At 41.1% G+C, this 21,246-nt stretch overlaps 2 protein-coding genes across 8 annotated transcripts; one reads left to right on the plus strand and one right to left on the minus strand.

Annotated features, from left to right (window-relative positions):
• Window positions 1-1,167: 1,167 nt before the first annotated feature.
• On the minus strand, window positions 1,168-12,135 carry LOC102694074 (transmembrane protein 229B-like). Of its 7 annotated transcripts, none has more exons than XM_069186331.1 (4): window positions 11,827-12,135; window positions 9,671-9,828; window positions 8,489-8,602; window positions 1,168-6,368 (listed from the first exon to the last, which is right to left on the minus strand). In XM_069186331.1, the coding sequence occupies exon 4, from the start codon at window positions 6,340-6,342 to the stop codon at window positions 5,830-5,832; it is 513 nt and encodes a 170-aa protein (XP_069042432.1). In that variant the 5' UTR covers window positions 6,343-6,368; window positions 8,489-8,602; window positions 9,671-9,828; window positions 11,827-12,135; the 3' UTR covers window positions 1,168-5,829. The 7 variants fall into 7 exon arrangements, with proteins under 7 accessions (XP_069042432.1, XP_015196466.2, XP_069042431.1 ...); XM_015340980.2 differs by having other exon boundaries at window positions 8,546-8,602; window positions 11,827-12,134; XM_069186330.1 differs by having other exon boundaries at window positions 8,539-8,602; window positions 11,827-12,134.
• Window positions 11,188-21,083, plus strand: LOC107076647 (beta-1,4-galactosyltransferase galt-1-like). The gene is made up of 2 exons (XM_015340978.2): window positions 11,188-11,636; window positions 18,171-21,083. Exon 2 carries the CDS (start codon window positions 18,239-18,241, stop codon window positions 19,643-19,645), a length of 1,407 nt encoding a protein of 468 aa, XP_015196464.1. The 5' UTR covers window positions 11,188-11,636; window positions 18,171-18,238; the 3' UTR covers window positions 19,646-21,083.
• Window positions 21,084-21,246: the final 163 nt, after the last annotated feature.

A 21,246-nucleotide genomic window follows, 5' to 3' on the forward strand; every position in this document is an offset into this window, starting at 1 on the left:
GCCCAAACCGAGTCCTGATATTCTTATCACGGTAACATTTATTCTTCTTTACTTTTATTTCTTTACTTCTTTTATTGGCATTCTGAAATGCACTTCCTCTTGATTTTTGCTCGTATTCTGGGGTTTTGTTTCAATCTCCATTACAAAGTACTAAGGGTGGTTTACTTAGTCAAAAGCTTTCGGGATGCTAAAGACTACATCAAGTCTAGTGTACTTGTAATAAATCCAAAACACTCAGCTAAAGACCTGATTCACTTGAGAGTCACTGTTCTGCATCTCTCTTCTGTAGCTGCTGTGCATCTTCTGTGGAGCAGTCATAAACGATTATCATAGCCTCTGCAAGAATTCTAAGGATAATGTCCAAAAGTTGGTTTTCACTAAAATGGGGTAGGTCATATTTTGTTACATATAGCAATGTTACAACAGGTATGTTCACTTTGACAGAAAACCGTTACTTTTTAAAGATAAAACCACCAATACATACTCTTTCTGTAGCAATGCCTAATCTTCCCAAATTTCAAAACATAAGGGCTGAAATATTGATTTGTAACTAGATTCTTCATTTTAGCAGGAACATTTGAGTGAACAAGAGTCACTGCATGAGCCAGAAATCACCATTAAGACCATATCACAACAGAGCACTGAACTGGATGATGACCTTTCCTTCTCTCTCGTTTAAGAATGTAGCGTTAGGGAAATGGAAGTGTACCAGCTACCGTCCTGGAACAACAGAGCATAACAGCACTGTTGCAATGATTTCAAAATTGTTCGGTTCACATTTCCAGGACAGATGTCTGTGCTCTGCTTTTTAAATCCAGAAAGGACTCTTTACTTTAAAATCCTTTGAGGCAACCTAACACTTCCATCTTAACATGTATTAAATAAAATGGTTTCATTTCTCAATAAAGAAAGGATCGTCAAGTAAATCCTCTCTTGCACATCTGATGCCTTGTGAAAATGCGGTACTTTGCATTCCTGGAAGCTTCATTCAAGACTGGGCTGTTAATATCTGATGACTGAATGACTTACCACAGGCTCTGCTCTGTACCGTGTTATAAAAAATACCATTGTTGATTTCACCTGTTTTCAATGCCAGGCAACAGGGAATTAAAGTAAACGTACAAACACTGAAAACATTCCTAGATGTCAGAAATTAGATGATAGAACAATGTTGTGACTTTTTTTTATTGGAAGCATTCCGTACACACTGATTGCTTAAGAACAAATTAAGAGAAAAAAGTATTGAAAATGTTAACAGGCTTATTGGCATACAGTGTAAATAGCTGCAGCCATTTTCTCCTCCATTTTTGTTTTTCTTGTAACCTTATAACTTCCTAAACATCCTTTGTGTTTGTATATACAAAACGTATGTGCACATTTATGCATACATTGATGATTTGGGGAATAAAATCATTTATTAGCTCACATTAAAGACATGGAATTTAAGGAGAAGACATTCTAAAATACAGATCACATTTGTCCAAAACAACTCGCATCTATAAATGACAACACTCTGCAGTGAACAAGACACAAATTTGATTTAAAGTTTACATAAAAAAGGTATAGGGAGATAATTTTCCAGAGAAAAAAAATAGATTCAAGGTGCACAACACACGGGTGTACCCACTGGAATGAAAAACTTTTTTGCATATTAAAACAATTTTAGTTGAAAACCTCAGTTTTCAAAACCATAAATCATTCATGATCCTGAAATCAGATAGGAAAATAATAAAAATATTGCATTGATTTGGCAGACTGACACAGGTTCTGAAACACTGAAGTGAAACATTTGTAGTCACAGCTGAAGTCACACCTAAAGGCAGGCTGATGTTAATGTACACCTGGATTTCTATCACAGAAAGAAACCTGCATTCCTAAGTTGCGCTTTCATTGATAGAGATGCTCCTTTTCCATTTATTTTTCAGCATTTCACCAGAAATGAAGGACCTGAACAACAGGTGATGATACAAATATAAAATGCAACATAAACTGCAGAAACTACAGTTGCATAATTCAAGAAAAATTGTACTCTTAAAAAGACAAACATTATTTAAGGCTCTTTTAACAATCCTGATTGGATGGCTATTTGCTCAGTGTTGTAATGAGGAAATCAATGATACATTGACTCAAACTCAGCAGCAGACCCCAGAGAAAGAAATAATTTGCAGACCAATATTTGGACCTTGTTTGACAACGACAGCATCATAAGTTTTGTCTGGTTCACAGTAAGAAGACAGAAAGTTGAGCTCGTGAAGACATTGATTTTGGAATGTTTTTTTAAAGGAAAATGCTAACACACACAAAAAATACATAGATCAATAGAAAACCCAGATATTCTATAGTCTGTTGTCCTCCATTGATAACTCCTTCAGTATCCTTTTGTGGGATCTCCAAAGAAGTTGGAAGACTGTGGAATGTCAGATTAACAAATTAGCTGCAGAGTGGGTTAAATCAAATTTGCCTGTCCTGGAAAGGTCAACACAAAAGGTCAAGAATTAGCATTGAAGCCACAGCACTTAAAACTTGTTGTATTCATTGCAAACACTATCCTATCACTGGCCAGAGAACTGGCAATTGCACTGATTGTGGCTGCCTCTCTCTAACAATCCAGCTCTTTGTAGAGATTTGTTCCACACCACACCCCGATGAACAAGTCTTGCGTCCCCAGAGAAGACACTTAATTGACTGTTTTATATTTACATAAAACCATAAACGCTACAAGCCAGATTATGTCTACGAAACCAAAATTTGCAAACAGAGGAGAACATACAAGACTTGAAACTACACAAGTCTAGAATAACGAGTGAAACATTCAGCACACACGGCTCTTCCTGCTGTTGTAGGCTAAAACCTGAAATTTTACAATTCCTGAAATGCTGCATGGAAACTCCCAACAAGTTGTCTTACTAAATCCGGCTGGTTTTCCAGACTCTAAGGTTCCTAAATATATTAGAGCTTTAACCGTTGTATTTTATAAATAAAATCCCAAACACGTGACAAGAAGCAAAATGCAAACATTAAATCGAAGCAACTTCTTAGATCAAGTCAGGCTTCAATGATCTAATGAAGGTGGGCTGGAAGACCAGCAGATGTGTGGGTCACAGGGAAGACCAGGACTGGGAACCAGTGCAGTACACTGAAGGGTCTCTGTCTGGAGAAAAGGTGTTGTCTAGAAATGACCTTCCCTTCAATCATTTATGGTTATGCAGGGAGATGCAGGGGTCTGGCTTATTAACAACAGTAAAACTCATTAACAAGGTCAAGGTCTGGGCACTGGGATCAATGAATCAAACCAAAGGCAATTACAGAAAGGTTTGTGGGTAAACAAGTTCCCTAGCTCTACGTCTGATGCGAGGTTGAACCTTGTTAAGGTGGCTGAATGGCAAGTGATGTTATAATCAAACACCTTACGAAGACAAAGCAAAAGAATGGGTGGTTCTTCTAAAGGGAACTGTGCTTCCACGTGGAATGTGGGAGACTGGGGGATTTTTACATATAATGCATTTTCAGGTATCTTGATTTCAGACCGAAACTGAAATCAAACACCTACAGTATAACAAATGGGCTTTTCAACAAACCAAAACACAATGAATTTAAGAGTCATTAACAGTAGTGTCCTGAAAGCAATAAAAAAAAAACTCTGCTTCCAAGTACACAAAGTAGTGAGAGGCGGCAGTCAATCAGAGTCTCTCAGCAATGTTTACAGAGTGAATCACCAGTGACAGAAAACTGAACAGCGGGTTGGACTCACAACCCGGTTGTGCAACTCCTTGATTACATCTAAAATCCTTGCTGCGACCTGAATTTGTACTTGAATTGGCTACATTACTCTGCTCTCCTCCCCACTGATAGCTGATGTGTGGGGAGCGTTCTGGCGCACTATGGCTGCCGTCGCATCATCCAGGTGGGGCTGCACATTGGTGGTGGTGGAGGGGAGTCCCCATTACCTGTAAAGCGCTTTGAGTGGAGTGTCCAGAAAAGCGCTATATAAGTGTAAGCAATTATTATTATTATTATTATTACTTCTCCAGCAGCCTTGTCTAAGTATTATCCTAGGTGATCTGAGCTCCAGTTCAACTCCAGATTAGTTCCCTCCAACGTCAGGGTGTCTGGCATTGTGACTGTAGGCTCTCTAAAAGTATTTTTTTTTAAATTGGAGTCACCAATTGCTTTCATTATATACATATTTTTCCAATATGTGCTGATCTGATTTGGAATCACCAAATATTTCAAGACTTGGATCATACCAGGGAGATTGAAATTCATGCTGAGATGTCTCAGTAATGATGCATCCAGCATAATAATTACCATTGCTGTGTTCTACTTGTGAGTTTCATTTGTACTCCTCTATGACTTTTAAACCAAGCTTTTCTGATTCAAGGTTCTGCAGGAACAGCACGAAAATAATATAAACCCTTATTGCAGCCTCGAGAGCTTATATAATTGATATTAAACAGGCTCAAGTATTATAAGACTTTCAAGCATTCTGAAAGACGTGTTCTTACTTGTGGTGCATATCTCATTAAAATAGTTTTGCTACTGATGAAAAAAAAATCAATAATTTCTGGTCACTTGTTCTTTGAAAATATATATTTTTTGAATAGTCATAATTATAAGTATTTATAATGCAATAAGCTACAATAGCTTAACTTTTATACATGTGAAAAAGGCTCCACGTCTTAAACATTGCGTTTCTTCTCTTTTCAGGATGAAATAAACCTTTACTTATTTCTTTGCAGTTTGCACTGGCACATTTCTATCAAGGTTATTTTATGGTTTGCGGCCAAACTGAATTTATTTAGGATGCAAACCAAAATATGAACAATGGTGACTTTGAATTAATTTCCTCCAAGGGGCAAAATGAAATCTGCCAGTCTTCAGTTTAAAAGAAACAGATTCTTGTATCAAATTGGAAATAACATTTTCTTCTATGACCCTTAGTTTTGGAGACCAGGCAGTGGGTCAAGTATTTTTCTACAAAAACTGCAAGTTCAAAACAGAAAAAGAAAGCGATTTGTAAAAAATAGGATGAAATTCTTGCCGCCAATCCAGGTGTTTCATTTTTCTTGGCTTTGAAAACAGATGACACTTCACAAGACAGGCTGAAAAAAAAAAAACACACTGCGGTCTTTAATCTAAAGGTCCCCTGATCACTGAGAGAAGCCAAGAAGCCTGCCAAGACAGGAAACCTTTACTACTAGTATCCAAAACCCATGTTTGCCTTCGGGCAATCATGTAAATCGTATTCCTAGAATTCCAAGTGCACTTGAAAGGATTGGTCCTTTGCTCACACATGAAACAAAGAATAGAGCTAACTTGACAGAAGTCTGACCAAAAACCCGTTGAACACAAGTATTTCTAGAGCACCTGCCTTATTCCAATGAACAGCCCTGAAATGGAAACTGCATGGTGACAAAACACAGAACAGGAAGAGGGGGGGGGGAACACAACCACACCAGTATCTAGCAGCTGGGTTGTCTGCATCATGAGAGCTTGGAGACGGTTATGTGGGAGGGTTAAAAGTGTACCACAGGCACAGATGCATCGTAGATACTGGAAACCGCAGTATCTCAATTTTGGGGATGTGCCCATTTTAATATGGCAGGGCTCTCTATAGAGTATAACAGTACACAGACAGGCACATCCCCACAAACATGGACTGGATTATCAGGGAACAGCCAGGCTGCAGGCACCAGTATTAAATATCTGAGTTATGCACAGTTTAGGTTGTAGGCACCGGTATCAAAATGACAACATGTCAACATGTAATGACAAAACGTTTAAAAAAAAAAACCCACGTGATGGCTGCACGTGCCCTCGGTCTGCAGGTCACTGCGCTTTCCGCCTCGGGAAACAGCGAGACACCAGGTCCCAGGCCCGGCCGCCCTCGCCGGCGCCCTCGTAGCGCAGGCGCAGCGTGTTGCGCACGATCACCCGCTCCACCAGGAAGGAGGCACAGAACCAGGGCAGGGCGTACTCCAGCGTCACCAGGCCCATGAAGTCGTAGTCGAAGGGGCTGTAGTCCCAGGGGCAGGCGTTGAACTGGCGCAGCAGCCAGCCCGTGGAGAACTCCCAGGCGTAGGTCCAGAGGGTGTAGAGAAGGCAGCGCAGCAGCAGGGGGCAGCGGCCCCTCAGCAGCAGGTACATCTTCTCCATCACCAGGATGGAGGTGCCGTAGATGAAGAGGGCCCAGACGCTGGTGACCCCGGGGAACTTCCAGTTCCTGTTCACCACGAACTCCCAGGCCGCAGTGAACATCACCTCGCAGAAGTAGCCATGGATGGCGTAGAGGTACCAGCGGGAGTAGATGCTCAGGGGCTCGGCGCCATCTCTGGAACCCATCCTGGCACAGATACCGTACCGGGTAACTAGAGGGGCAAAGGAGAAAGGGGGTTGATCTTTCTCTGAGCAGTTTTTTTTGTTATCTTCTATTGCAAAGAAAAACAAGAAGCATGAATACACTCCCAGACTCAAGCTTCCACGGTGGAACCCCTGCTGATGTGCTTTTGGCATTGTGTCACGTCTGGTTGATGCAACGATACTGCACGTGCTATAAAAAGAGACGCTCATTGTCCTGGCGATAACTTAATGAATCTGCTGCAGTTAAAAGCGATCATTTTCTTTTGGTGCTGAATACATACTGTATGCAACCTGCTCTCCAAAATGCAGCCTCTTTGGATTTTCAATTCCAGAGTGAATGAAGTTCTAAAAGAGTTATAGCAATGCTGCAGTTTATTTCACTTTTGCAGACATGGCCATATAAAAACGGAAAATATGCAGTGTACTCTTGGCACAAGGCAGGGTACACCCTGGACAGGATGCCAGTCCATCGCAGGACACACACAGACAGACCAAGGCCATGTTTCCCACAATTCTGGCACTTAGTAATTTCGGATAAAATATTCTCTTTCCGACACAGAATGTAGAATTCACTGCCCTTTTGACATCACTACATAGAAATAGCTGAAAAAATGAATTTCCTAACTATTTCTCAAACATGAAACCTGACACAGAGTTTCATACCAAGTGTAGAAAGAAAATCTTGAATTTGGCATCATGTCTTGACATGGTGAGAACCTGTAATCTACTGTATGTTTAGTGGACTGTGGCTACAGCTCTCATTACATTGGGGACAAATGGAGAATCATGTGTTAAAATAGATCCGTGTAGAATCTAAAAGTTTGCCTTCATGGTTTTCTCCGTGTTTTTATGGAGCAGAAAAAGCACAAAGGGGAACACAGGAGTTCTGCTTATTTCTGTTTCAATGCAGCAGCTCTTTCGCTTCAACCAGCCACAAATTCACTCTTCCAGGAAACCATTTCTGCAGAAGCAATCGATTCTAATTAAGTCAACATCATTACAACATTAATCTGGCCTCTGGAGGAGATGTTTTCGTGCTCGAGTGGAAGTACCACTTCCTGAAAAACATATACAGTATAATAAAGGGGCAGTAATAAAATTGGTTATTGAAAACAGAAGACAACTTTTTCCAGGCATGTGAACCAAATAGCTGAGTCACCTGCTCCACTGAGTGCTGGGCTCAGTGTCTTTACATTCTGCCTGGAAACCTGGGCTGTCGATGTATCACTACAGCACAGTTAAAGTGTTTCAGAACGAACTATATATTTAAAAAACTACTAATTCAGTAAACCGTATTATTTGGTGAAATACAATTTTCTATTTCGGCACCAAGCTAGAGATCAGATTGTAGAACGGATCTGTATGCCTCGGTATTCATATGCAGAAATCAAAACCTCCTGCAAAAATTACACTTGCCAAAGAAAGCGTTTTATCCATTCAAATCTGAAAGATGAGAATAAATCAAGAAGAGCAAATAGCACAACCAGCAGCAATGTGGAACACAAATCTCAGCATCTCACTTTGTGAGAACTGCATCTCTCACCAGTCCTTCATAGTTTCTTTCTGATAATGATAATAATAATTTCTTGCATTAGGAATTTGTCTTTTCGCAGACCCCAGCTTGCTCTCCATGAGACACACAGACAGGGAGAGAAGCTGGGGGTCAGAGCGCAGGGTCAGCCATTTATACGGCACCCGTGGAGCAGTTGGGGTTAAGAGCCTTGCTCAGGGGCCCAACGGAGTAGGATTCCTCTGCCAGCTGCAGGATTTGAACTGGCAACCTTCCAGCCACAGGCACAGATCCTCAGCCACAGAGCCGGCGCTCCGCCCATTCTCGAAATGCAACACCAGTTTCTGATCTCTTGATTTTACACACGATCAGATTCGCAGTTCCACCCAGGCCAGAAAACCCGCGGCTGAATTGTTTGAGTATGGACGGGTTAAAACACCTGGCTCTCCCCTCTACCCTTCATTGGACTAATTTCTGTGTTAAGAGAACCTGGGGAAAACAGGTCCCTCCTTTAACAAGGAAAGATTTCCTGCTACTTCATAGAGAGCCCAGCTGAGCTGGCTAGAAGTTCCTTGAAGTGCAGGGCAAACCAAAGGAAACCTGGCAGAACACGCAAACCCGTTCGTAAAGAAGGTTCTCTCCGTCTAGACCGGTGTCACGGGGCAGACCTCAGACCTTGCACAGCCTCTCCCTTTGGGTTCTGCGAGGTGACCGTGGAGCCCAAAGAAAAACCTGCAGAGACAGAAGAATAACTAGATAAAAAAAGAAACAAAGAACTTCCAAAAATACACGCAAATCCCTCAAGGCACGGCTCCGTGACCAGGCGCACCGACTCCACGTGGTTCTGTCATGCCTTTTGGTTTTGGGGTGCTCCGTGCATACCGCCATCCTGGGTCACTGGCATTCTGAAGTGTGTATTTGCCTGCAGATGTGGTGTTAGGGGTTACTGCCTAAAGGATTCAGAGTTTGCAATTAAGACGTCTTGAAGAAATTGAGTTGTTGGGAGGGGTTAGGCTGATATTTAATTTCCATCCATCTTCTAACCACTTCTTCCCATTCATTGTCGCCTGGTGCCGATTTGTTCCAGAACTTAAGTGCTGTTTTCCTCAAGCCAGAGCACACCATTCACTCGTGTTCATATCGCACCTGCACTGCTGTCTTTGAAGCACCTGGACTGATTGGGTTTTTTTTTTAATCAGGGAGGGGGTGGTGAAATATTCTGCTACTTTTGTTAAGAAAAATCCAGGTGAACAAGAGACGAATGCTTTACAGAAGTGTGATGTACATGAAAGTAGTGCAGGATCCTTCCTTTCATTATTTTTGATAAAGTATAGCAAAATAGTGTACCGTTATAAAGTGTATACACTTCTTTCACCCAGAGAAGGATGATACCAATTATCTTTATACCCGAGGATTTTCAGATGTATGACTGACACTTAGCCCTGTGATTAAGCACCAAACTGATAAAATTTCGACATTAAACGGACCCTTTTACTGCATCTTAGTTGAAGCGAGACTGTCAACGGACTCTTTTGGTGGTTCTTGCACAAAGTACAGGTCACGTTAATATAGACAAGGCATAGAACCTGAGCTGAAAACAAGATCACGATGTTAAGTATTAAAGAACATAGACAACCATCCCAGTAACAATCGCGCTGTAAATACAGTACAACTTGTTCACTTGACTCCACCGACACGTCACCGTGCAGCAGAGTTCTCTAAAAGCAATAAAGACATCATCGCCTGCCGACCCCAAATAAGTAATAATCGCTCAGAAAAGCAGACAGAACGGTCACTCACGGAAACAATTATCGGAATTGGAATGGTAGCATTGTTTCGCCGCGTTTCCTCGTCTCCTAGCTTTCCTGGGAATGCCGGCTGATCAGCTGATGACCATAATCACAAAGGAACGCAGGCGTCCTACGTCAGGATTCCTACATGAAGTCGTTGTCCGCCATCTTGGTGAAGGAAACGACAGATATTCTTTATTATTGGCCCTTTCTTAAGTATTTCTAAGTTAAAGCGGTGCACATAATGCATTCCTTTTCTGAAGCTGAGATCCGACTGCTGAAAAGTGAACAATTAAACAGCTGGCGGAATTAAGGGGTTACTATTTAACCAAAAGCGATTTAGAGCGTTTAACCAGAGGGCACAGGAATGCCCCAGAACCAGGATCGGAAAACGTTGCACTGAACACAGATTGATAGATTTGTATTTAAATGCTTATTGATTGATTTATTTCTTGTTGATGAGACTAGTTAACAGCATAAACTCTAACGTAAAAGTGACGTCTGTACCAAAGACAGCCTTTGACATTATACAATTAGTGCAAGTGAGGCTTAATTACTCGATTAATTGCTTAATTAAAGACTATATATCACTTGCTAAACAGCTTTAAAATTCCCTTTAAATCCATTGTTTCACTAAGAGGCATCCTCATTTTCAAAGCTTCGACCAATGACTGCATGAAACCGTAAATCGTGTCAGTCAAATCATGCTTAGTCTAAAAAACAAGTTTCCACAACATTTAAAGACAGTCGAAATTCGTGATGTCAGTTTCCCACTAGGCATATAATTAGTGAAATTATTTGTTTTTCAAACTGAAAAGTACACACATCTATGAACAGACGAAGAGTCGCGTCAATATAAAGTGTGTTGTACATTTAAAATGCCAGGGAGGTGTAATAATTAATCCACCATAAAGCACTTGATTTTCTAGTGCAGTTCCCCTCCATAAGTAATTTTGAGTTATGTTTTTAACAGTACGTGGCTGACAAATTGTAAACATGTTTCAAATTCAACGTGTCGTCAGAGTACTGCTCTTCAATTTAAATAATGTTGAAAAACATTTTCGAGAAAATATAGAACTCTGCTCTGCCATAACAGAAAACTCCGTTACAGAACATTACAGCGTTTAAGTATATTGTGTGTATTATGTGTGTACATTTCCTGCACACGATATATAAACTTAATTTCATAGCGAGAAGGACAAAATTATTAATTTTTCGTATTCAAATAATTAAGCATTTATCGTAGAGGTATTCATATTCCTATTTGTCAAATTCATATCCCTTTACGCTAGAAGCATAAATATTTAATTGTGTGTACATGCCAACTAATGAGTGTTTAGAAATACGTATTTAAGTAATAACTGAGTATTGTTTCTTGATAATGAAATAATCAGTATAAAAGCTCTGCGAAAATAATCCGTCAAAGACCCTTAGCCTTAAATGTTACGCAAATTCCAAGTAACTGCAGGCAAGTTTTGACTGGCTGGCGAAAAAAACGGGAAGTTTTTCAAAGGGGAGTGAAAAATATTCACTAGTTGCCGAGATCCCGTTAGGTGGCGTGTAGTACGACGTCTTAGCTAAAACAGAAACAATTACTAAAAACGAAAATCCACCGGAAGCTACTGCAAAAAAAAAAAACAGTTGTAGTGCAGGAGTAGGGGTTAGCTCTTATTTATTTTAATCTCGACCTCAAAGCAAATTTCCGCTATAGATGGAGTAAAAATACTGGGCTGTAGCAGAGCTAACTAACGCATCTCCTAAAGGGCTCACTGACACCTTCGGATAGCCCGAGCATAAGTGCCATGTCTCCTTCACGGTGTGCCGTTTTCAGATGTTCAAGTGTTTGCTTAACATTTGACAAGAAAAGAAAGCTCTACGCAGGCAGGACTCGTACTTTCGAACTGAGAACAAGCCGAGGCGACAACTGAACTGCGTCACCACGCGATACCAAACGGACTTCGGCTGCTCGCGACTAGGTAAGCGCGTGTGACAGATCTCCGCAGCAAAACCAAGAACAAGCTTCTGCAATTAATTTATACTTTAGTTTAGACCGTTCTCTTCTTTTAGCCTGCTTGCGGAACAGTGGATGGACAGTTGCATATCTGATATAGTCGGACTACTATGAAGTTAAGGACACAAAAAAGCGACCTGATTTGTATTACTGACCTGTCAGGGAAATGCAGAAATAAGATCTCAGCTTCAAAAAGACATCACAATCCGCGGATAAACTTCACGGACTTCCATTTCTGCGTGCCAAGTTTTAGATGTCTGTCTTTACATTGGTCTTTTTCTAAGGAAAGGTTAAAAACGTCTTGCTCCGTACTAAAATGACACAAACGTTTACGTATCAGGATATGAGCTGTCTTACTGTCGGGTAGCCTATGTATTCTGGGACATGAAATTGATTTTTTGTTTTCAAGAAAAAACAGGTAGAGCACCGTAGTCTCGTGAATAAGCTCAATTTTAATACCATGGTGCGTAGGCAAAACCAACAAAGAACATTGTAAAGTTCGTACACTCCGGTTGAATATCTTCTTTTAAGGCAAGATATAGGATGTGTTTCAGAAATGATCTAAATGTTGCATTAAATTTAAAATAAAAAAGGCAATAGGCAGCCACAAAAGTTGCCTTGTCGTTGACATTTCTTTATTACTCAACTCCTGGCTTTAAGCACTGTTTTTACCCCCGCTCGTTTCCCACAGACATTCACATTGATCACATAGTGCAGTGTGGGGGGCAGCACAGTATTGTTTTAAACATGCGTCCGGTTCATGAATTCGTCGTTTTTAAACAAGAGAAAACAGCCAGAGCAATCAATGGTTTGCTTCCTCCTTAACGGTCTGTAGAGGCATCAACCGGAAACCTCTCGTTGGCCCGAATCTTTTCAAGCTACAGTACAGCGAATACACGTGACAGGGAAAGTTTGGTCATACGTCCGTCTGTGGTGTACACTGTGTAGAGGCTGGGAGGTGAATATCAGAGCAGATGATATCTAACAGGCAGCGGTTGCAAAGTGAACTGATGGATACAGAGTCCGGACAATTGTGCGCTTGCACGTTCATATATACTTCAACAACAGTAAAGGCCTCAAAATGAATTTGCCTTACAAAAAAACCCAAATAATTCTGTAGTTCAGGTGGGTAGCTGCGTCAGCATGCGTAGGCTGCAAAGGAACAAGTAATAGGTTTATTCCATGCTGAAAAAAAGAAGAAAGAGAACACAATGTTTCGGCCGTGGAGCCTTCTTCAGGTGTTGACAAATTCATATCCCTTTACGCTAGAAGCATAAATATTTAATTGTGTGTACATGCCAACTAATGAGTGTTTAGAAATACGTGTTGACACCTGAAGAAGGCTCCACGGCCGAAACGTTGTGTTCTCTTTCTTCTTTTTTTCAGCATGGAATAAACCTATTACTTGTTCCTTTGCAAATAATTCTGTGTCTGTTATAATATGGCTGCTATAATAATATGGTGGTTAAAGTGAGGGAAAAAGGTGCTTTGCAAATTGTGTGAAGGGGACCAAGTGTTTCAAAACAGGAACTGAAGGCTGCAGCTGTGAAAGTACTGCACATACTGGACTGGTACACGTAAACGAACCTCACCAGCTGAAGCTGATTGAGGGCGGCCTGGTAATGCAGTGCTTGGCCTCACAGCGCCGGGGCCCTATGTTCAGATCCCGACCTGGGGTGCTATGTGCGTGGAGTTTGCATGTTGGTGCGAGTTTCCTCTCAGTGCTGCGGTTTTCTCCCACATTCCCAAAACGCCTGAGAGGTAAAAAAAGGAAAGTATAAGTAAATTGTCCCAGTTTATAAAAAGAGCTTAATCTATATTGATTAATTTTAGCATGATAGAAACTGAAATATCACATCAATTATGTCATCCTAAAACAAATAAATCAGGCTGGTATACCAGGGCATGTAAAAGCCCAATTGTACTTAAGGAAATGCTATTCACAGAGCTTTAACCTGTATATTCCAGCAGTCATTAAGGACAATACCTGTACCCACAGATCATAGAATTGCAAGTTTAACACTGGTGTTGCAAACACGTTGAAACCTTTGCTCTTCTTAGTCTGGTCTCCTATCTGTCCCCCAAGGCCGTCTACATTCTTTGGGTGACAGGGGCTTCTCCTGTTGTGCCCCCAAGCTCTGGAACTCTCTCCCCAAGGACATCAGAGAGTCACCTTCTCTAAACTCCTTCAAATCCAGACTCAAAACCTTCTTCTTTAGAAGAGTCTTTACTGAACTGGTTCTGTTCTTTGCCCCTCTGCTCCCGCTGTATTCAGTACCTCCATCTACTGTCTCCTCTCACTGTGCATTCGCATATCTTGAGTACTTTTTTATTGTTGTTGTTGTTGTTGTTGTTGTTGTTGTCATTCTGTAAAGCGCTTTGAGAAGCCACCTTTAAAGACGCCATATAAAACAAAGTTACTTATTTTCATTAAATAGAAATATCCTTTGAGAAGTAACACAAAACCACACAAAAAATAAACCCAGAATGTTCAGTTGGACTGAGGTCTGAAGACTGAGATGGCCTGCCTACAGCTGTTATTGTGTGTGTAGCCAGCCATTTCTTTGTCGATTTGGATGTAAGTTTTTTGGACCATTATCACACTGAAATGTAAGTTCATGGCCAAGCTGGAGCTTCTTGGCAGAGGAAACTAGGCAAGTGGCCAAAATGTGCAGATAGTGGGGGGGGGGGCGGGGGAGGAAGAGCAACTTCCCACCTATATCTTAACAAGACCCAGAGATGCAAAACAACAACAGAACTTCCTTTGCACTTCAAGAGAGCTGAATGTTATTTTAGATTTGCTCAGTGCACTGCTACACTGCTATTAGAATTAAAGTATAAGATTTTTAGATTTGGTATTATCCAATTGAATAATTCTGAACCAGACTCATTCTAGTCCTGTACTGTAGTGCTAAAACTAGTTACAAGTTATAGGTGATACAAAAACAGGGGGAGTGGCAGAAAGAAATAGCACACAAGACTTCGACAAAATCATGAATTGGGCCAACCTTGGCTAACAAAATTCAACATTGATAAGTGCAAAGTGATCCTTATGGGTATTAGAAATATTTGTGTTGCATTTCACATAATTGCTTTAAGTTGTGCACAGGATGGATCCATATTACAATTGAATTATTTGGGGAAGCAACAAAGCCAAAACACATAAAGCAAAGGTATATTTAGGACATTTAGGAAGAGATCAGACAACAACAACATGCATGTTTCCTGGCTTGTGGAAGATTGTTATTTATAGTTAGGATAGTGTATAAACCCCTGAGGAATAGAAAAAGACTCGGAATCAAATAAAAATGTAAACTGGAAATTGTAAGAGAGTTAAATTAGGACACAAGATAGGAAACACTTTTGGGTACATGGAAAAGGCTTCCCAACCAGGTGGTTGCGATTCAAAATCTGGGATATGTCAACAAGTAAAACAAAATTTTAGAATCGCCGATGTGCTTACAAATGTGCCCTAGTAAGATGGACCCGATGGCTTTTTCACTTTAAAAACCAACTTTTGTTATTAAATCTTCATCTGCTTGCAATTTGCATGTAAGATTGGTCCTTTGGATAGATACTTTAGTGTCCACTACTATGGACATTTGTCTTTGGCTTCTCCCATTAAAGTACAAAACACACAAGCAAAACATACTGTAAGTATATAAACATAAAACATGTTTTTTTTTTTTAGTCTAGGTAGAGGCACAACACAAAAGGGGCCCAATAATGTGATCATTATTATCAGCCTCTCACCTTGTCTTTTCTTGAAAGATCCCATGGAATCTTAAAAACAATAATATGATTCATTCTGTTCCAGACACCCACTACTCATTGTGTAAAGAAGTCCAGTGTTTTAGGACTCAGACCCTTTGTGCAGTCTTTATCTTGATAGGAACAAGTAATAGGTTTATTCCATGCTGTAAAGAGAAGAAAGAAAACACAACTTTTCGGCTGTGGAGCCTTCAGGGATCAGCCTTCAGCCTTCAAGGCTCCACGGCCGAAACGTTGTGTTTTCTTTTTTCTCTTTTCAGCAGGGAATAAGCCTATTTCTTGCTCCTTTGCAGCCTACGCATGCTGAGGCAGCTACCCACCTGAACTACTTCATCTTGATAGGTTTTTTAGGCAGACATCGATGTCTTTATCTGTGGAATTCTGAAACCCTTATTTTCATTAACTAGATTCACGTAATGATTATGTCTAAAGATACTGTGCCTTTAACCTGCAGGTTTCTGGCAGATCTTACAGGTCAACTATAATCTCAGTCGATCATGTCTGAACTGTTTTTAGGAGGTCTCTTTTGTACTGTAGCAATCAATCTTGTGCAGTATTCTAAATGTGTACAGGCTACCATTAATATATAAAAACTGATCGCATTACTGCCACTGATCTCACGTCTGGAGGTGCACAAAACAAAACACAGTAGCAGTTGTCAAGTACCAAACAGTAATAATATAATCAGAAAATGTGCAACCGCCCCTACGAGTTCACAATGAGTAGTCCAGTTATTGTGCAGTACTTTTTCACTCAAGCTGCCTCTGTGCTTCCTGGAAATGTGTGGGTGGAGTTATTTCCTTAACTGCTTTTCGTACATGTGCAAAATAAAAAAAAACCCTGTATTCAGTCAACCTCATCTTTCTTAAACTAAGTAAGTAGGCTTTGCCTAGCCACCTCTGTAACCCAAGCGTAATTCTAACTTGCCTATACTTTGAAACCTTATAAATTAAACATGCGTGATATCAGAAGTTCAAGCATTTTGTGTAAGTGTTCAGAACATACTGCATACTTATCAAATGGCCACCATGAACAATGGTGTTGCAAGCATCAATATGTATGTGTAAAATATGTATTTTTATGTATTTCCTGTGATTTGTGTTTTTATTTGGCTTTACAGCAGAAAAGAGGTATAATTAAATATCGGGGATGTTACAATTGAGTGGCTCAAGCCTTTTATAACTTAACATTTCTGGCATTTGTTGTAAATTGCGTATTTCTTTTAAATACCCATAAAAAAACTATGATGATCTTTGAGCTTTAATGAAAAGCCAGCTGTAAAATGACAGAAAATGTAATCTGGCAGTTTAGTTGTCAGTTTATTTAAGAAGGGCATTATGGACAGGTTTTCAAACGTTCTAAATTATATGATTCATATTATTTGTTTGTTTTTTACTACCAGTGCTTTGAAATGATTTTGATGCAACACGAGAAGTAGAGTTGGCTCCATAAGGAAGCTCTGATAAACCAAAGTACTGACTACAGTATTACCTGGACATTTTCTGATGAATATATCCTAGTTTAGGTTCAGGCCAATTAAACCTTCACTTACAAAGAGCGCTATTAGCAGTACTGTACATAATCTAACCGTAGTAAGGACTCACTTCTTGATAAGTTAGCAATTCAAACTATGTCCTCCCACTTTTAAAACTAATATCACAGCCCAGATGCATTCAGACATGTTAATTAGTTTTTAGAAAAAACAAGCTTTCAGTACCTACTCCCCTTCTTTTTTTCCCCAACAGCTAAAGAGATGACTCTTTCACTGTGACTAGATCAAGCCGCTGAATCAGTTTTGATTTTTGAATTTACCCACATAAGTGCATACATGCAGAAAAAGAAAACAGCTAATTAATCAAGAGTCATCTCATTTAATAGACCCACAGTAAGAATGATAGAAGTACCTGCTAGGTTTTAAAGTGAGTTGAGCAAGAATTTAACTAAAACACTTGAGCATTGTGTTCTGATATTTTGAGCACAGCACAAAAAATCAAACTGGTGAAAAGCATCAAGCCTCGTTCTGAATGTTTTCAAATACATTTCTAAGCATTGTGAAAGTTCGTAGAAAGAGCAGATCTGTCATACACACCAGAACAAGACAACAGTCAGTGGGAAAACACATTTTGTGTACTAAAACAAAATGTCTTGGAGTAACAGAAAATCTGCACCCTGTTTCAGTCTGTCCTCAGACAGCAGTGTTTTAAAGGAGAGGAAAACTCTTGAGTGAATGCCTGTGAGATCATTATGTGACAGACCCCAGGGTACAAGCTCTTAAAGGCTCAACGTCAAGAGTAACTTGCCTTTCAAAATTTTCTTCTTCTAAAATAAAAGTTGTCTTGGCTCCAATTTTATTTGTGTTTATGATAGATTACTTCCTTAAAAATGAAGACTCTTTCATCCTCAGTTACTGTATATAACTACCTAGAGATGACAGAAAATGCCTTGATAAAATTTCCAACACTTCTTGGTATCTTAAATATTCATTTATGCGTCTACAGCATGGCACTGTATTTTATGAGCGCGTTTACGTTATAGTGCTTGCATTTCCACACTGCTAAATCATCCCGGACGTTTTATGCCTTTGAAATCTTATGTACGACGCATAACCTTTTTTCAGCGGGGTGGAAAACTACAGGCCAACCTCCACGAAATCTAGAAATACCCATAACTAGCATTTTAGTTGCGAGAGACTCAGCTCTGGCCCTTTCCTTGTCTTTTTCTTTTACAGATCAGACAAAGGCGCATCTTAAAATAGCCGACGTAGGTTCTGGTAAGCAAGTACCTGCGGGGCACAGGATGAAGAAAAGGTACCTGATCATCACCACCTTAGGCGTCTTCACTTTCCTCTCCATAATTCTGGTCAATTTAAACGATTCTCTCAAGACACTATACTATTCTGTCCTCGAAGCAGGCAAAGAAACAAAGGGCACAGAGCATCAGACCACACGGGCCCCTACTCTAGATATAACCTCGGCAAAAACTACAGAGATATGTGGAGCTCCAGAGAACAAAAAACCCTTAATTAATGTCCGAGGCACAAAAACCTACGTGGTGTCTCCCTATTTTGAGCACCGCTATGGAGACAGGGGGCGCATACATATTGTCTCTATAGTGCTGCGATCGGAGGACGCTGATCACCACTGCCTCTTCTGCTGCGAGGGGCAGAGGCGCTCCACCAGCACTGCGGACTGCCACATCCACACGGACCACTTCGGGTTCGTCTACGGTACGGCGGACCTCCTCTGCTCGGTCCCGGAGGACTGCCGTGCTCCCACCCACCTGGCCGTGTACGCCGGCCCCGCGGGGGAGGGGGTCTCGCCCTTCATGCCGATAGGGAACCCCGAGCCCAGGAGTGCGGACTTCCCCCTGGAGTTCACAGTCTGCATCTCGGCCATGTTCCAGGACTTCAACAACGTGCTGCAGGCTGTGCAGGCCCTGGAGATGTACAGGCTGCTGGGAGTCAATAAAGTGGCCATCTACAAAACCAGCTGCGGCCCCGAGATGGAGAGGGTACTGCAGTACTACACCAGCAGGGACTTCGTAGATATTATTCCCTGGCCGATCACCTCATACATTAACGTGTCCAACGGCTGGAACTCACGCGAGTACCCAGGCGACCTGCACTATTACGGGCAAATCGCAGCGCTGAACGACTGCGTCTACCGCTTCATGTACAAAACGAAATACATAGCTCTGCACGACCTGGATGAAATCATCCTGCCCTTGCACCTGGAGAACTGGAGAGAGCTGATGGACCAGCTGGAACTCCAGCATGGCAGGGACGCCAGCTTCGAGTTTGAGAACCACGTTTTCCCTTCTGTTTACAAGGAGAAAAGCGGCAAGTTCAAACTCGGGGAATGGGCTGGTGTTCCTGGGGTGAACATGCTGGAGCACGTTTTCCGGGAACCCAATATACCAACGGAGTTCAACGCTTTTAAAGTTATCGTGAACCCCAGGATGGTGTATGAAGCCACGGTTCACGGATTTCTAAATTTAGGGTCCCATAGTGTAAGGGTGCCGCATGAAATTGCCCGCATGTACCACATCAGAAGACCGGTGAGGCATGACATTAAGAGAACGGACTTAATTCGAGACGACCGCCTGTGGCATTACTCTTCCAAGCTGGTGACCGCTGTTAACGAGGTACTGAAGGAAGCTGACCTGCTGAATTTGAAGAATTCTTCTTCAAAACACTTCAGATGACCTTTTGAATGGAAATATATCAGTCACAGCTATTTTTATGTTATGTTTTTTAATGGACCAATTAGTTAATACGATTTCCACATCCGGATAAGCTGCTGGCTGGTCACATTCCACTGGTTGAGAGTCTGTCCAGTGCAGGGGTCCTCATCTCCGGGTCCAGTTCTTCAGCGCCACAAGCCAGCGGGTGTTCCAAGGCTATGTATATCAGATGGAGCAGGTTAAAAACAGGCATCACAAAAAATACAACCCCTTTAGATGAGTGTAAAGTAACTGTCCAGGACAGGCACAGCCTTAAGAGGTAGCTTTAAGTCATCGGTGGTCACAGAGCTGAAAATAGGGCCGATGCTGACTGTTTAAGTTAGATGTTGATTCTATGGAGTAACAGAGCAAAATCTCTGCCTGCTGTAGTGCAATTAAAGGCTGGGTAGATGGTCAGCTACACTTGCCAAAGTGCCACCTTCAACAGGGACTTTAAATATTTCACTTCTTTGATCGCTGGTGCATTGCATTTGCCTTTCTGCTGAGCCCAAAGCTCAACTGTCCGTGTCCAGACTTGACTTTGCAATGTTTAAAGGGCTGACAGTGCACTGTTCCTGCGGATAAGAGAGCTAAAAAGGGGAAGATCATGTGAGAGCTTTATTTCTTAAGCGTGTGGTAAAAGGCTACAGACTGCTCTAGGGACTGGGCTTTTGAGGAGCACACAGTCATAAATGCTGAGCCCTCAGTTACTAAGTCACACTGCAGTAGGAGAGGAGACACCTGTAAATAATTTTTGGAATATTACCAAAACACAGCTTGTTCAGCCCAGAGAAAACCGAAGACTTGTATGTATTCATTATTCCGGATGAAAGGTAATAAATAGTGAGCAAGTCTTTATTCAGACGTCAGAGGTTACCCAGCTTTTGTTCAGTACTAGTGTATTTTAGGAAATATACAACAACACATATGCAAAATCCGTGCCTTACAGGTGTATCCTATTATAGAACATTCCTGGTGATCAGTTTGCACACCAATCAAAGCTCAGTGAATGGCAGATGAAATGCATCACTCTTGCACAGTTTTTAGAAAGCAATCTTTGCAGGAGTTTGATGTCTGCTGTGCATCCTGTTGTGCAAAGTGAGCCATTTTGCAGTGCAAGTGAATCCGAGAGATGTGTAGAAAGATTTGGGGTCTTACAAATGCTTTTGGCTTCTGCAATACAGTGTATTAAAGCTACACATCTGACAAAACAAAAAAATAACAGTACTGTGAGCCAGTGTTGCTGTGAGCAGGTGAAACTGTTACATTACATTTTAATCCTTTTTGTTTACTGAACGGATTCTACAAAGGGATTCAATAGAGGTAATAATTAAAGGGCAAAGCTTTATAAATCTATTACTTTAAATATATGTTGTATGTACACACAGTGTCCTGAGAGGCATTAAAAAACATCAAATGCCATTGGCTCCACTTCTCGTATGTGCATTGTTAGTGCCTCTCACTTTATTCTTCACATTCTGCAATGGGATTTTAAGCAGCCCTTCACCCCACTGAGAAACAAAAATGCTGGCATTAGAACTGGAATGGAAAGCAACGTGATAAGTGTTTTGGTTCACAGCAAG

This window comes from Lepisosteus oculatus, chromosome 3 (genome assembly GCF_040954835.1).
Source record: "Lepisosteus oculatus isolate fLepOcu1 chromosome 3, fLepOcu1.hap2, whole genome shotgun sequence".
NCBI lineage: Eukaryota > Metazoa > Chordata > Actinopteri > Semionotiformes > Lepisosteidae > Lepisosteus > Lepisosteus oculatus.

What these genes read in the sequence shown, in the direction of transcription:
- LOC107076647 (XM_015340978.2), top strand. Translation starts at nt 18,239, where the DNA reads ATGAAGAAAAGGTACCTGATCATCACCACCTTAGGCGTCTTCACTTTC.
- LOC102694074 (XM_069186335.1), bottom strand. Translation starts at nt 6,342, where the DNA reads ATGGGTTCCAGAGATGGCGCCGAGCCCCTGAGCATCTACTCCCGCTGG.